Source organism: Paroedura picta, chromosome 6 (assembly GCF_049243985.1).
Source record: "Paroedura picta isolate Pp20150507F chromosome 6, Ppicta_v3.0, whole genome shotgun sequence".
In the NCBI taxonomy this organism is placed as follows: Eukaryota; Metazoa; Chordata; class Lepidosauria; order Squamata; family Gekkonidae; genus Paroedura; species Paroedura picta.
In genome coordinates, this window is record NC_135374.1 from 25,550,522 (window position 1) to 25,567,584 (window position 17,063).

At 43.4% G+C, this 17,063-nt stretch overlaps 1 protein-coding gene across 9 annotated transcripts in view; it reads left to right on the top strand.

The window, feature by feature from the left end:
* The window catches only part of FRY (FRY microtubule binding protein), a 223,475-nt gene that overhangs the window by 177,519 nt on the left and 28,893 nt on the right, over positions 1-17,063 (top strand). For all 9 annotated transcript variants that reach the window (XR_013231780.1, XM_077341830.1, XM_077341829.1 and 6 more), the window contains 9 exons: positions 704-798; positions 2,385-2,986; positions 4,501-4,598; positions 4,689-4,859; positions 6,298-6,438; positions 9,156-9,335; positions 11,239-11,400; positions 11,528-11,602; positions 12,866-13,036. Coding sequence is in view for 8 of the 9 variants with exons in the window: in XM_077341830.1 (XP_077197945.1) it covers positions 704-798; positions 2,385-2,986; positions 4,501-4,598; positions 4,689-4,859; positions 6,298-6,438; positions 9,156-9,335; positions 11,239-11,400; positions 11,528-11,602; positions 12,866-13,036 (1,695 nt within the window). In the remaining variant the exon portion in view is untranslated. The remainder of the gene's footprint in view (positions 1-703; positions 799-2,384; positions 2,987-4,500; positions 4,599-4,688; positions 4,860-6,297; positions 6,439-9,155; positions 9,336-11,238; positions 11,401-11,527; positions 11,603-12,865; positions 13,037-17,063) is intronic.

Consider the following 17,063-nt stretch of genomic DNA (forward strand, 5'->3'; position numbering starts at 1 on the left):
GAAGTGCAGACTTCTAATCTGGCATGCTGGGTTTGGTTCTGCACTCCCCCACATGCAGCTAGCTGGGTGACCTTGGGCTCTCCACGGCACTGAGAAAGCTGTTGTGGCTGATCAGTAATATTGGGGCTCTCTCAGTCTCACCTCCCTCACAGGGTGTCTGTTGTGGGGAGAGGAAAGGGAAGGTGATTGTGAGCTGTTTTGAGACTCCTTCGGATAGAGAAATGCGGCATATAAGAACCAACTCCTCCTCCTCCTCGGACAACCATCATGACCCAGCATCACAATGTAATCAGGTGCATCTGTGTTTATGCAGAACATGATTGTTTGAACAAGAAGAGATGCCTTTGCTAATTTATGTTTGAAGTGACAGTAGAGTCCTGGGCACAGCTGCCTACTTTGATTTCATTGGGCTTAGAAGGGTATAACTCTGCACAATGAATTAATCAGCTTTTCTTCTCAACAAAATGTATAGTGTGTTGGCCTCTTACCAGAAGTGTTCTATCAATGTCACAGGTAATTCTAAAAGACTCACAGATCAATTCACAATTAACTAATTAAATGGGAGCTACAGTGGTCATATTGGCTACTGGGATGAGATGTCAGAGATGATGGTTAATATAATTATTGATTGTGGCTAAAATCCTCCTCCTGTGTGTGAACAGAACATTTATCCTGAATTTATTGCATTTATATATACTTGCAGGGCTATGTTATGGAGGCACTTCTTACTTTGGAGGCTACTGTGGACAATTTGTATGATTGCCTGAAGAACAGTGATCTTTTGACAGTTTTATCTCGGTAAGACTTTTCTTTTCTCATCGGAAAGTTCCTTTCTGAAAAATCTCCCTCAGCAGATTAGTCCAGAATTCTGCCTCCTTCTAAGCAACACAAGAAGGCTGGGACCTAACCAATTCCACTCAACCCACATTTACAGAAGAAACTTTAAGAGTACATAAATCAACTAACTAGAGCAGGGGTAGTCAAACTGCGGCCCTCCAGATGTCCATGGACTACAATTCCCAGGAGCCCCTGCCAGCGAACGCTGGCAGGGGCTCCTGGGAATTGTAGTCCATGGACATCTGGAAGGCCGCAGTTTGACTACCCCTGAACTAAAGTTTGCTGTTGTTATTCCTGGGCTGTAACATCAGGGCACCTTTACAATGGATAGTTGGAACTTCGAAAGCAACTGACAGCTTCTTCTTTTTTGCTCTTACAGTCCTGAAGCTGCAGAAGTATCAAGATCCCGTAACAATTACATTGTGAAGGTCCCCAAACCACAGGGAACATGCTACATATGCTCCTAGAATAAGCCACCTTTGCAGTCCCTTAGTAAGTTTAGTGCTCTCCCTGGTCAAAGCTGCATTGCACTTTCTGCAGCATGCAGTGGAAGGCCTGCAAAATATTGGAGAGGGGAAGGGTTTTATAAGCTTATTCCCCTATCCTTCTGGACCTTCTGCTTTTCCACAGTGCTGAGCAGGGATACTTCCTCCTTCCTGGCTTGCTGCAGGTCCTCTTTAAAGAGGCCACCCTTCCAGCCCCCTGCCCTGGCTTGCTCCTTCCCTGTACCATTTCACGCAACCAAATGTGCTCAGAAGCAAATTAGCACAGATTTTACCTGGAGACTTTCCAAATTTATTCTCAATACAAATTTCTGACAGTAGCCATGGTATAATGACTAGCAGTGCCGACCCGAGGAAAATTTAGACCTTTCTTAACTCCAGTGGAAAGGGATTACATTAAAACAAAAATTGGAGTACAGTGGCATGTTTAAGACTAAGGAAGTTTAATTCTGAATATAAGAAATGTGCATGCACATGGAAGCTTATCCCTTGAATCAAACTGCGTTGGTCTTAAAGGTGCAACCGGATTCACACTTTGTTCTATTGCTTTAGACCAATACGACTACCCAACTGCATCTAAGAATGCACTGTAATTCTCCTACTTGCTTATACAATAAAGTATGAATAGAAGGTGCTCCCCATGGACCCTTTGTTGGGAAGTGCTTTGTATTTGCGGTGGGATTCCACTTAAAAGCAGCGGTAGTCAACCTGTGGTCCTCCAGATGTCCATGGACTACAATTCCCATGAGCCCCTGCCAGCAAACGCTGGCAGGGGCTTATGGGAATTGTAGTCCGTGGACATCTGGAGGACCACAGGTTGACTTCCCCTGACTTAAAGGATTCCATAGTGTTGCTATAACTAGGACAATCCCTGATCTTCTCCACCACTTAGGAGACTAATTTCATCCAGCACATAGAAAAATTGTGAAAGTATAAAACTTGTTTTTCTGTGACCTGCCAATCAACTTTTTTACTTCTTTGGCTACTCACTGGAACTTTGTTTACTATTATGGATTCAAAGAAATTATTATTTTTTCCCTTCAGTTCATCTTCTCCAGATTTAACATCAAGCTCAAAACTGACTGCCAATCGGAAGAGCACAGGACAGCTTAATGTCAGTCCTGGGGCTGCAAGCGGCAACACTGCCGAGCGTAGTAGACACCAAAGGAGCTTCTCTGTGCCCAAAAAATTTGGTGATGTGGACCGATCTTCTGATCCCCCTCGAAGTGCAACTTTGGACAGAATACAAGCCTGTACCCAGCAGGGTCTCTCTCCCAAAACTAGAAGCTCCTCTTCTTTAAAAGACAGCCTCACGGATCCCAACAATATTAACAACCCAACCAACCTGTTGGCCACCATCTTTTGGGTCGCTGTGGCTTTAATGGAATCTGACTTTGAATTTGAATATCTCATGGCACTGAGGCTGCTGAACAAGCTGCTTGTTCATTTACCACTGGATAAAGTGGAAAACAGAGATAAATTAGAAAAGCTACAAGGACAGCTGAAGTGGACAGACTTCTCAGGACTCCAGCAGCTGCTGCTTAAAGGCTTCACTTCCCTGACCACCACTGACCTCACACTACAGCTCTTCAGCTTGTTGACCCCCGTGTCTCGCGTCTCCATGGTGGATTCTTCCCAAGCTATAGGTAATTTCCTTTCATCCTTATCCATGGTTCCTCTATATACTTGTGAAACAGCCTCAGGGGTGGGATGTGTCCAGCTGTCCAAGCTGGAATAGAGCCAATCAGGGTGCAGCCAGCAATGCACCTCCCTCCCTCACTGGACGCTAGCCACATTCCTCTCAGACACACCAGAGACAGAGAGAGACATACGGAGCCCTGCCAGACCAAATACAAGCCCTCATTCCCTCTTATCGCTCCAGGTGTGAGGGAGGCAGAGAGAACTGCCCCAAGCTGCTGACAGAGACACAGAGAGAGACACCCCTGCTGCGACGGAGGGAGAGAGAGACAGACAGAGAGAGCTGCCCAAACTGTACACCAGCCCTCCTTCCCTCCTACAAACCAGCCCTCATTACCTGCTATGCCTTCTGCTGCAAGGCACACCAAGACATGCAGGGAGAGGGAAAGAGAGAGATCTCCACCTCCCGGTGTCCCCTGGTTCCTAGTGCCCATTGCATTCCTGCTTGCAATGGGCTTTCTTGCTAGTATGTGTATATATTTAATCTCTTCTCTTTAAATGAAGATACAGTTCAACGAAAGCTTTGTTATTAAGGAGTGGGTTGAGACTCAGTTGCAGAGCATCCACTTGGTGTGCAGCAGGTCCCGCATTCAAATCCCCAGTTAAAAGATCTGGTAGTAGATGATGTGAAAGATATTTGCCTGAGATCCTGGAGAGCTACTACCAGTCTGAGTAGACAGTATTGACTTTGATGGACTGAGGTTCTCATTCATGTGTTCATGTGTGTTGATTGACACTTGATTATTCTGAATGCTCAGTTAGCAGGCAGATACCCAGAAGATAACCTCCCCTCCCTCTCAGCAACCATATCCTTATATCTTCAGGCACACAAGCTCCAGTCCCAACCTCTTCAGCTGACCTGTTGTTGCCTCTGGCCATTGCTGAGCTTCTAATAAATGGTGCTGTTACTTGACCCCCCATCTTTCCTGGAGCTGTTGGGATCCAGCTCTTCTGGAGGGCTCCTGAGCAGCTGGCCCTGCCTGCCTGCCTGCCAGCCAGGATAGCTCAGGGGAAAGGATAGAGTTCTATCAGGCACGGGAGTTTTTGGCAGGGTGTTCCCAGTGGGACGGGGTTGGATCACTTCAGTTTCCTCTGGGTAAGAGGCAAGGCAGAGCAATAACCGTGAGTGTGTGGAATGTTCACTTAACCAGCAATCCCCTTTCTTCATGACTGCCAGATAACAGTGCTTTCATTTTAAATCCATTCATTTGTCTGCATTCAATATTAAGGATTCTATTCAAATATGTTATTTAGTTACATTTTGTGCATATAATAAACTACTAGCTGTTTTTCAATAGTGCCCTGAAAATGGAGAAAAGGGATTGATCATGTGTTGAACTGATTGTCAAGTGTTTGTGTGTCATGTGTGTTGTAATTTTGAAATGCCTTTCTTTAACATCATCATATAAGATAAAATTTGAACTCTTTGTGTTTTCTCACACTTTTGCTTCTTTAACACCAGGATTTCCATTGAATGTCTTATGCCTCCTGCCTCATTTAATTCAGCATTTTGACAGTCCTAATCAGTTCTGCAAGGAAATAGCAGAGAGGATTGCTCAGGTACCTTTTGTCTTTAGTAGCAAACGCTATTAAGCTTCAAATTTACTTTTGATTTGCTCTTAACATAGTTTGATTCTCATATATTATTAGGTTTGTCTAGAAGAAAAGAACCCAAAGCTGTCAAACCTTGCTCACGTCATGACCCTTTATAAAACGCATAGCTACACAAGAGATTGCGCAACATGGGTCAACGTGGTTTGCCGCTACCTTCATGAAGCATTTGCGGACATTACTCTGAGCATGGTTACCTATTTGGCTGAGGTACTTTTTACTAGTCATCCCTTTTTATCACCCTTGAACCAGTTTTTCAGAGTACTGGCTTCAAAATTATACTCTCAGGCTGGAAATTAGCAATGACTTGATTTAGGAAGATAAAATAAATACATGTGAACAACTTTGTGTCAAACCAGAATCAGGAAGTGTGTTTCTTATAATGAGTTTGAAGTGGCTGGAGTACCAGATAGGGCTAAGTACTAAGGCTGCGGGATATTAAAATTAAATTGCCTGAGTTAAATATAGTTGTCTGTCTGTGTCTCTAGTAAGCCAGAGCGTTTCCATTTGTAAGCAAACAGGCTGCATGTAACTATGATCTGCTAACATCTGTAGAACAAGTGTACATTATTTTGCCAGGAGAAGTTTGAACTTGCCTTCTACTGTGCTGAGGAAGTGAGAGTAACAGTGCCTCTGGGAACTGCGCACATAGGTTCCCCATTACTAGGGTCATTTAAAACAGGGGTAGTCAACCTGTGGTCCTCCAGGTGTCCATGGACTACAATTCCCATGAGCCCCTGCCAGTGTTTGCTGGCAGGGGCTTTGTACTCCATGGACATCTGGAGGACCACAGGTTGACTACCCCTGATTTAAAAAGTATCTCAGGGTGCTTAGCCTATTATTCTAACTTACCTCATCACATTAACTCAGGATCATTCCCTGCCAAGTTTTCCCAGCAGTATCTTATTACATTATGTTCAGACTGGAACTAGTGAGTGCTATGCTCCTTGAATTCCACGTCACATCTTCTGCAAGCAGAATGCCTAACTGTTGCATGCTATGGCCTTCAGGGGTCCCCAACCCTTTTAAGTCCATGGGCACCTTTGGAATTCAGATGCAGCCTGGTGGACAGGGAATCACAATCACAAGAGGTATAGCTAGCCACAAAATGGCTATTGCAGCTTACTTTCAGTCACATAAGGATAGATTCAAATGGGTAGCCTTGTTGGTCTGAAGTAGCACGATAAAATCAGAGTCCAGCAGCACCTTTAAGACCAACAAAGATTTATTCAAGGCGTGAGCTTTCGAGTGCAAGCACTCGAAAGTTTACACCTTGCATAAATCTTTGTTGGTCTTAAAGATGCTGCTGGACTCTGATTTTATTCAGTCACACAGTAAATGTCCTTGTGCTGTGGTGGTGGTGGTGGTGGTGGTGGTGGTGGTGGTGGTGGTGGTGGTGGTGGTGGAAGTGCTGTCAAGTCAAAGCCAACTAATGGCGACCCAGTAGGTTTTTGTAGGCAAGAGACGTTCAGAAGTGGTTAGCCATTGCCTGCTTGACTTTATGGTTTTCCCATCCACCTACTAACCAGAGCCAATCCTGTTTGCTTCCAAGTTCTGAAGCAATCAGGCTAGACCGGTCAAAGTATTCATAGTTATAGTGTCTTTTTATTTGAAAAGGATTTTGAACTCACCTTTTCCTCCTATACAGCTTCTGGAAAAGGGGCTTCCCACTATGCAGCAGTCACTCCTGCAGATAATCTACAGTCTTCTGAGTTACATGGACCTGTCAAACATTCCAGTAAAGCAGTTTAATATGGAAGTGCTGAAGACCATTGAAAAATACGTGCAGGTAAATTTGGTGTAAAAATAGGTGGCTGCTCAGAAAGATTAAATATTTGCCTAAAATACTAGGGAAATTCACTTTTGTGCCTTATACTGAATGTGGCTGATACTGAATAACTGCAAGTGATCACCTTGCAGATCAGGGATGCAATAAAGTCCAAATATAACTGAATGCCAAAGTTAGAAGGCAGCATCAGCAGAAAACCTTTGTCTCTGTGTCCTATGGGCTGGCCTTCCAGCTATCTGCCTGCTGTGAAACAGATTGCTAGATTGGATAGACTAGTCATCTGATCCCACAGTGTTCTTCTTTTGTTCTTAAGTCCAATTTCTAATGTTGGAATCATTATGGGATTCCAACATATGTTTATACCTTTACTTAGTGTTTTTATTTATTTATTTATTTATTTATTTATTTATTTATTATTATTATTATTATTATTATTATTATTATTATTATTTAATTTTTAGACCGCCCTTCTCCAAATAGGTCTCAGGGCGGTTTACAACATAAACAGTTAAAACACAATAAAATCCCCATAAAAACCCCAATTTACATCAACAAGTCACATATAACATATCAACGGCGGTGGTCACAATTCTGATCGTATTTACACGACTTCCCCCCAAGTTCAGCCTGGTGGGGAGAATAATATTCAGAAGAGGGTGGCACCAATGCAATAGATCTAACAATGATCTCGATGTTAGAGATCTCAATATTGGAAGGAATCCTCTGATGGATTAGTGAGAGAGCTGCCCTGGCCTCAACCATATGCCTGGTGGAAGAGCTCCGTCTTGCAGGCCCTGTGGAAAGCTGGTAGATCCCGCAGGGCCCTTAGCACTTGTGGGAGCTCATTCCACCAGGTTGGGGCCAGGACTGAAAAGATGACGAAGCACCGGCTGAATGTGGGCCCTCAAAAGTGTTCTAGTGAGGATAGTTCCAAGGTGCAAGTTTTCAAATACCTGAAGAATTTTCCTGCAAAGAAGAGTTAGCAGAGTGGGAACATGGGAAAGGAGACGCAAGAACGTTAGATTCTGAAGCTATCCATTGAGCACCATCTCCTGACATTCCCTGAGCCATATTCAGCTGCCATGGCATCAGAATGTAGAGAAGAACATAATAGAGAAGAAAGCCAAGCTTGTTTGAAGCGTATTGGTTCTTCTTGAATTCTGGGAGCAATAATGTTTTACTCTTTAAAAAAGCCAACAAAAAAAAAAACTCAGGCTCCTCTCCAAATATTGCCCATATTTTCCTTGCTTTTCTCTGGGACAATGAATGTTTTTTTTTTTGCATTTTTTTAATGCATTTTTTTTAATCAGGATTTTTCAGTTTGAGTCTATTGAACCCCAAATTTTGTTGATATTTCTGAAAAATCTGAGTATGGGATCTGGAATTTTTCAGAAATCCTGAAAGGTTTTGGGTGCAATAGACCCAAAGGAAAAAAAAACAGATTAAATCACACTGCAGGGAGTGCCAGCTCTAGAATCTGCATGCTGTGGGGAGATCCTAGCTTGGACACTTTCTCCTTTCCATTCTGCAGAAAGAGCCAAACTCAGGATCTGCATGTCTCATGGAAATTGATCCCTGAGGCATGAAGATTCTGGCTGGGACAGCTTCTCCTGCAGTACAGTTTAAACCATGCTACAAAAGGAGCCAGACCCAAGATCTTTGCGTTTTGGGGAGATAGCTCCCCAAGTCACACAGATCCTGGCTGGGACAGCTTTTTCTGCAGCCTGATTTAAACTGTGCTGCAGAAAGTGCCAGACCAAAGTACCTCAGAGATCGCTTCTCAAGGCATGCAGATCCTGGCTTTTTGTAAGAGAAACCAGCTCCTGGATCTGTGTGCCTCAGGGAGACTACTCCCTGAGGCACAGAGATCTTCCGGGGAAAACTTCTCCTGCAGCCTGGTTCAAACTAAACTGCTGGAGGGACCCTCAGTCTGCATGCTGTAGGGAGATTGCTCCCTGAGGTATGCAGATTCTAGGTGGGACAATTTGTCCAACAGCCTGGGCTGCACAAGATGCCTGCCCGCAGCTGAGCCAGTGGGAACAGTCTGCTCCCCCCAGCATAGATGATCCTGATCCTCAAGCTGATTTCTGCAATCCCTTTAAACTTTTAAGGGACTGCAGTAGAAGCCCGACAAACAGCTTCTGCCTCTCTTCTGTTTTCGGATCTCCTGGTAATTCCCAAGTAGACCTGAGATTTTTTCGGGATTTTCCCCCAGTTATCCTGAGAAAAGTCACAAACATTTGGGATGCCGAAATATACCCAACAACTATTGATAAGGCCTTTTGGGGGTATATTTTCAGTTCGAATTAACCCGAATGCACACCCCTAGTAAGAACGCCAGGATGCCAAATTCTGTGTCAAACAGCAGTATTACAGAAAGGAAATGCAATGTAGTTCAATCCTCTTTTCTCAACTGAAAAACAAAAGATTTATTTTGTTTATTTATTTGGATTTTTATACTGCCCTTCCCTACAGCTCTACAAGGTTAATAATGTACTGCAATACTGTTCTAATTCTTAGTGTGATCTCTGTGCATACACACACATGTTTTATCAAATGCATATTATATTTTAAGCAGGTATTATTAAGGACCCCCAAGCATAATATAATGATATGTATTAGGATGTTATTTGTAGACAATAGTTTTAATCATATTACAGCATTTATTGTCACATATGTATAATTCGGTGTATTTTCCCCTCAACTTTCATTTCCAGAGCATTCATTGGCGAGAAGCCCTAAATATATTAAAGTTGGTAGTGTCCCGCTCTGCAAGCCTGGTTTTGCCCTCCTGCCAGCACAATGAGCTTTCAAAGATGGAAATACATCGTGTGTGGAATAATGCATCAAAGGAACTGCCTGGGAAAACCTTAGAATTCCATTTTGATATTTCTGAGGTATTGCATTTGTTCACAATGAACATGTATATATTCATTTATTTATATTTATTTATAATTTAATTTATACCCCACCCCTCCCAACACAGTCATCCTGAGGCAACTTACAACAGGATAAAAGAATAAAATACAACAATTCCATTAAACGCCCTTCAATTAATCCCCAATAAAATACAATAGTACACTCTAGACTCCAACAAATTCCGGAACAACATTCCTCCCCTATTCCAGACTGTAGCTCACCTACCCCAACTGCATCTGTACTCTGGTACAACCAGATAGATCTAACACAGCACCTTCCAGTAGGCAGGACCTCCAGTTCGTAAATCCCAGGACAGCTCTTCCTCCCCAGTCTCAACCTAAAGCCTGGCGGAAGAGCTCTGTCTTACAGGCCCTGCGGAATGTTGATAGCTCCATCAGGGCCTGTAGCTCTCCTGGAAGCTCATTCCACCAGGCTGGGGCCAGGGTTAAAAATGCCCTGGTCCTGGTCAAGTCTAGGCGAATGTCCTGGGTGCCCAGGACGACCAGCAGATTCATACCCACAGAACAAAGTGTTCTGCGGGGGACATAAGCAGATAAGTGGTCCTGCAGATAGGTAGGACCCAGGCCACGTAGAGCCTTGAAGGTTAAAACCAAAAACTTGAATTTGACCCAGAAGCAGACTGGTAACCAGTGCAGATGTTGTAGCACTGGCTGAATATGGGACCTCCAAGGTGTTCTAGTGAGGACTCTTGCAGCCACATTTTGTACCAGCTGCAATTTCCAGATCAAAGCCAAGAGAATGTTTCTATGGAAGCTCCCACAAATTTTTCTATCAGTACAACATCTTAATGAACTCTCTCATAAACTAGATAAAACATATTGCAGCAACATTAACGTAAGCAAGATGGTAGAGGCATTGCAACCTTTGTACCAAGTGTGACAGGTAAAATCACACCTCAGGTCAGGAGTTGCTCCCTTTGCTCTGCATGTAAGAAAGTCCCAGGTTTTCTGATCTCTAGGTAGAAGGGATCACTCAAGGCAGATGAGTCTGAAAGATAAGCAGAAATAAAGGGTGACCTTTTAAAGAAATAATAATTTCCCATAACATGTCATGTTCTCTATCTCCATTTGTTGCAAATACAGTACTTACAAAATGCTCCGGATCTATAAACCAGCAAGCAAATAACCACAGCACAGTGTCGACCTCAGATAAGGCCTATCGAAAACCACCCACATGCCCCAAACTAAGATTTCCTTTGAGTCCCCCTCATACCACCAAGACCCATCCCAAACTTCATATGAAAGCAAATTGCATCACTTGCTCAACTTCACAAGGTTACTTGGGACCCATAGAATATGGCCCCTTGGTCCTGTTTTTGTTTTTGACAGCCCTTCCCCTCAAAAAACAAACAAAAGAAACCCCCAACCTATCAAGGGTCAGTTAATGTGGCTGTATCAATCTTAGTGTTTCCTTTTTCAGTCCTAGTATTGTGAAATGTCCACTTATAATTAAGATGTTGCTTCTTAGATTAGAAGGGAATGAGTAATGCCTTTTGGAAAATAAAAGGATGTAATATAGATCTTTTAAAATGTTTGCAAATCTGAAATACTAGCCATACTTTTAAATGTAGTATGACTTATTCATAAAGGAACAGTGTTAAATTCTCTCTCTCAGGTAGCAAGCACAATAACTTTCAGTACAATCATAAGAGTCCTTTCCTGGGAGTAAGCTCCATTATATAGACTTGACTAGGATTTTGAGTAGATCTGCATATGGACTGTCAAATCTCAGCTCAACCGCAGTCTCTTTAAATAGTCTCATTCCCTCAACAAGGGAGAAATTCCAGTGTAGTTACAAGAATTACTGAGGCATTTTATGAGAAACACTTGAATGGCTCAATAATGTTGTTTTTCTTTTAAGACTCCAATTATTGGGCGACGATATGATGAGCTACAGGGATCCTCAGGTCGGGATGGAAAATCAAGAATTATGCCTGTCACACGTAGTACTTCTTCAACCTCTTCTGGGTCTAACTCTAACGTCCTTGTTCCTGTTAGCTGGAAGAGACCTCAGTATTCTCAGGTAACATTTCTTTTTTGTTCCTGGAATGGAGTCTTATTCTTAGGAATGGTAGGCAGTGTTCTTAGGTGCTTTGTTATATATGGGACGTTGTTTAAAATTTTCTATCTTTTTTTCTTCTCTTTTTAAGAAAAGGACAAAAGAAAAGTTGGTTCATGTCCTTACTCTTTGTGGTCAAGAAGTTGGCCTCAGCAAAAATCCTTCCGTAAGTATACTTTTTATAGTGGCTGTGAATAATTAATTTAAATGCCAGTTCTAAATGTCATCTTCCGTTTGCCTGAGATAGCAGACTCTTCCATACTTAGCAGTGCTTTATATTTCATGGCCAAAGTACAAATAATGGTAAGGTCTTGTAGAAATAATGTGTTATTGTTTCAAATTAGGAGATCACATATCTGAATAGTGGCATTAAAATGTGTCCACTTGGTTAAAAAAAAAAACCCAATAATGCACCATCCTGAAATTAACCATCCAACAGAGATATTCCCCCCTTTATAAGACCCTAAAAAGGTGGTTTAATAAGTTAATAACACAGTTTAATATAATTTAATTTATAATTTCTTATCAACAATTATTAATGTCACTTCATTGTTTGTACACACCTGTTGTTACCTGCCCTGAGCCAACCAAGAACGGTGGGCTATAAAAGTAGTAGTAGTAGTGGTAGTAGTGGTAGTGGTAGTGGTAGCAGTAATTCCTTCCAGAATTATTGAACTGTGTTACATACAATGTTTAGTTATGTCATGCCATGTTTTTTGTTTGCACCAATACCTTGAACTTGACCCGGAAACAGACTGGTAACCAGTCTGTCTGTACCGGGAAAGCTCCGTTGACCTGATTCTAATTAACCAATCTAATGAATAACAAATTATGTCATGACCAAATGATGTATTTCCATCAATAGACACTATACTAAAACTTATAGAAATAATACAACTGTAAGGTATAGTGAGGAAAACAGCTATTTCAGACTGGATATATATTTTTTTGTGTTAGCCTTTTAATCCTAGATCTCTGCAGACTTAAGGTACACCAGAAAACTGACTTTGGTAGGAACTGCTCCATAGTGATTAGGTGATAACAAATATTTGTTTAAAAAACAACAACCAAAGCTAACTAAAACCAGGAGAAAAAATCCTAATTTATCTACAAGTTTGGGAAGGGGACAAAATATCCATTCATTCTTTCTGCAATTGCCTGTAACCATCAGAGCAGTATGAATCTGCAGCCATTAGGAGGTAGCTTGGACGTGTTCCTGCAGCACTAAGTTGTGCCTTTGTACAAGTTTAATCTGAAGGCACCTGTCCAACATAAATAATAAAAAAGAGCTTTCTAAAAATACCCACGAGAGGAATTAGGTGTGTACTGAAAACACAGTCCATTAGATTTTGCTAGCAGAGCCACAGAGAAACAGTTTTTAAAAGAAACATCCCTTTGATTTCCCCCCTCCCTTCCCTCCCCCTTTTAGGTAATTTTTTCTTCGTGCGGTGATTTGGATCTGATTGAACACCAGACGAGCCTGGTGGCTTCCGAGGACGGAGCACGCGAGCAAGAGAATATGGACGACTCAAACAGCGAGCAGCAGTTCCGAGTCTTCAGGGATTTTGACTTCCTTGATGTGGAACTGGAGGACGGGGAGGTACGGTGCACTCTCTCTATGAAAGAACTTTTCTCTTGCCGCAGAATAAGCCATGTTTTAACTCTTCCTGACTTGAATAGAATGTTCTCTTTCTATTTTAAGCAAAAGTGTCACTGAGCAACTGTAAAACTTGGTTTTCGATCCCTCAGGATGTTTGCACAGTGCTAATGCAGTAGCCTAAAACTGGCAGGTTACCACACCCTTCCTTACTCCAAATGTAGGTTTCCGTCACTGTTGTTACTCATAATAGCACACTCTGCAGAAGCATTCCTGGAAGGCTAAAGCTGGACTTCCTAATGAGCAACACAAATACCACAATTCCATACGTTAAAAACTTTTAAATGACTTAGTGTGTTGAAACTTCTGATGTGCCAAACTGTTGAAAATAGGCGGATTTGAATTTATACAGGTCATGCTGCACAATCGTTTCAAATTAATCAGTTTCATCAGTGACCTTCCTGAGTTCTAAGGGCAGAGGTATGCACATGGGCACATCTCCCCCAGCATTTCACAGATGAAAATGAAAACACACTTGTTCCCACACCAAGCACTAGTGACCAATTCCCCAGTCTCACACTATCAAGGGCTCTGTTCAGTGTGCTTGTGCAGTATTCATTTAGTTTGCAATATTAATGTTTCAAGTCGGAAGGGTGGGATTTTTGCCGCTTGAGATTAAAGATTTGCAGGAGGAACATAGTTGCCCTACCGTCTGTTGTGGCTGGTTCAGAATGAGCCTCACTGGCATGGCAGCTTCTCCCTTTAATGTTTACTCATATGTCTCTGTTTAAATGCATGTGCTGTAAAAGCAAGATGTGCTAACCCACCCCACAGAGAAACCTTAGCAAAGGCTCTAGCAGCTTACAAGGCAAAGGTTATGGGCATCTCAAAACAGGGGTCATCTCTGTTAAAGAGGAAGCGCTGCACATCTCCGTATAGCATGAAACTGATAAAAGCCCTGAAGCAGTTTCGGCACTGCTCTGCTGTGAGTGATGTCATCAGCTGTTCAGAGAGCAAAACAGGAGCCTGAGGGCATATAATTAGGTCTTGGCAGGTAAAAGCCTGTGTCGGTTCATCTTTAAGTGGAACTGCTGCAAGGGCATGTTATTCAGCTGACATCATACCCTTGAAGGGCATGGAAGATCTTGTTCTGTTATCTTTTTGTATAAATGTATTTTACCGGTGCCGCAGATGTGTTCCATCTGAGAAGTCCATTTGGATTGGGAAAAGATCACATTTAGGTGGTGGGGTCCCCTGGATTGTGCTTTAGCAAATTGAGCCCCACAGCTACATGCAGAAGGGCCAGTGAATAGGCAGGAAGGGAAAACAGTGCCAGAAAGTAAAGAGAAGTTCAAAAGGGCATTCTTTATCTTGCCCAAGTACTTCCATGCCACGTACTGCTGCAGTACGCCGTCCCCTTTCTCCTGTACCCGCCTCCAAAATATAAATTACTCTCTAGCATGGCCCAAGCTAACCTGGAGAGTGTCTGTAGGAAGGAATGTGAGAGATGTGAGTCACCCAGTAGTTAGATCATAGAATCATAGAATTACTAGTAGCAAAGCCCATTTTATAAATGGGCTGTGAAAGGGGCAGGGGAAGGCCCCTCTCAGCTACGAGCCCCTCCACGAGCCAGCAACAGGGCTTTGCAGCCCTGGGAAGGCTTCCCCCCCCCAGGGGCAGCCTCTCTTTGGTGACAAAGCCCTGTTGCCCATTGCAAGGCAGTGACAGGGCTTTGCAGGCGAAGGGAGGCTGGAAAGCCTCCCCCTGGCTCCTACCCATCAGCAGCATCTCTGCAGCTCAGCCTCCTGTTTGGCGGCAAAGTCCTGTCTGGAGGCAGCAGTGCTGCTAGCAGGCAAGGAGGGAGGGGAGGGAGTTGGAGGGGGAGAGCCAATCAGGGTGGACCTGGGCGGACAGGGCCCTGGACAGTCTCCTCCCAGGAGGCTGTTTCCCAAATATAGGGAGCAAAATAGTGTTAAGGACCTCCTGGGTCATCTAGTCCAACCCCCTGCACTGTGCAGGACACTCACAACCCTATCGCTCATCCACTGTAACCTGCCATCCACTTGAACCTTCACAGAATCAGCCTCTCCGTCAGATGGCCATCCAGCCTCTGTTTAAACATTTCCATAGATGGAGAACCCATCACCTCCCGGGATCAGATACTGCTATAGCCAAATTAGACTGGCACGGGGACTGGCCATCTCTCTTTCAGTTTTCCTGACCAGGAACTGGCCCAAGCAGGGATGGATTGCCCATTGAACCTGTGGGGAAATTTCCCAGTGGGCCACTGAAAGCCAGGAACAAGCAAGGAACAACTAGTGACTTTGTTTGTGCTTCAGGACCACTTGTCTTGGATGCATAAGCTTGCTCCAGGGCCATTTGAACTTCCCAGTCCACCCCTGACTCTGGGAGAGAGCTAGCGTGGTTTAGTGGTTCAGAGTTGCAGCCTCTAAATCTGGAGAGCCAGGTTTGATTCCCCATTCCTCCACATGTAGCCAGGTGGGTAACATTGAGCCTGTCACAGTTCTCTCAGGGCTCTCTCAGCCCCACCTACCTCATGGGACATCTCTTGTGTGGAGAGGAAGGTAGGCAATTGTTAGCTGCTCTGAGATTCATTCAGGTAGTAAAAGGTGGGAGACAAAAAACTAGCTCTTCTTTTCTTATTTGCCCATTGGGGGCATGCGTGTGCAGAATTCAGTGTCTGTTAATTTAAAGAAAAACAGGATCAGGGTGCTGGCACTGAGGCAAGTAGAATCACCATTTGCTCTCATGCCCATTGTCAGGATCTCTCTCTCTCTCTCTTTTGACGAAACTCAGAATTTTCACAATGATTTCTTTTAGAGTTGTGCGATTTCAGAGACTTGCCCAACTGGCCAGAGAACCGCTTGCTCATATGCGGCAAGAAACTGTCAAATGCTGTTGCTGCACTATTTCCCTGAAAGAGATTAAAATTCAATGTTGTTGACTTCTGGGGGAAAGAGTTTACCTTTAATTTAAGTGTATTTACTATGCCAGAAGTGAACAGCATGCCAACTACTGTTTAATAATAGTTGTGGACTAAGTGGAGTTGCCTATCCAGTGGTAGGGATGGAGGGTACATTTGCCAGATCCGGGCTGGGAAATGCCTGGAGATTAGGGGATTGAGTCTGGGGAGAACAAGGACTTCAGTAGGGTACAGGGCCATGGAGTCTACCCAACAAAACATCCATTTTCTCTCGGGGAATTGGTATCTGTTGTCTGGAGTTGTAATTCTGGGGGATCCCCAGGTCCCACTTGGAGGATGGAATCCCTAGGACTGATTTACCAGCCTCCTGGCAAATATCAGTGACTGCAAATGGGTACTACAAATTATATACACCCCAAAATATAAAAATGAATACATCATACATCTTGTTAAGAATTTGTCAGTGTTGCTACATCATTAGGCATCAGTAAGCATCTTTGTGAATTTGAGCCATTTCTAGTTATTTTCAAATTGTGAGTATTCTGATCTCTTAGCTATCTTTAAAAGATTAGTAGGAGGCCATGGTTTCCTTTTAAGCAGTATTTGAATATTTCACAAACCTTCTCTGGCTGTAATAGATAAGCAGTAGTATCTTGCTTACTACTGCAAAAAAAATAGAGCCTCTTGTGGCGCAGAGTGGTAAGGCAGCAGACATGCAGTCTGGAAGCTCTGCCCGTGAGGCTGGGAGTTCAATCCCAGCAGCCGGCTTAAGGTTGACTTAGCCTTCCATCCTTCCGAGGTCGGTAAAATGAGTACCCAGCTTGCTGGGGGGGGTAAAACGGTAATGACTGGGGAAGGCACTGGCAAACCACCCCGTATTGAGTCTGCCATGAAAACGCTAGAGGGCGTCACCCCAAGGGTCAGACATGTCCCGGTGCTTGCACAGGGGATACCTTTACCTTTACTGCAAAAAAGGAGGAAAGCAGAGAAGAAAAGCAGCTTCTTTGATTTCCAATTTATTGGAACATTTAAATACATATTTGTCATGTTTCAGCCTGGTAGCCCTAGATTTGCATGACAGTAGCC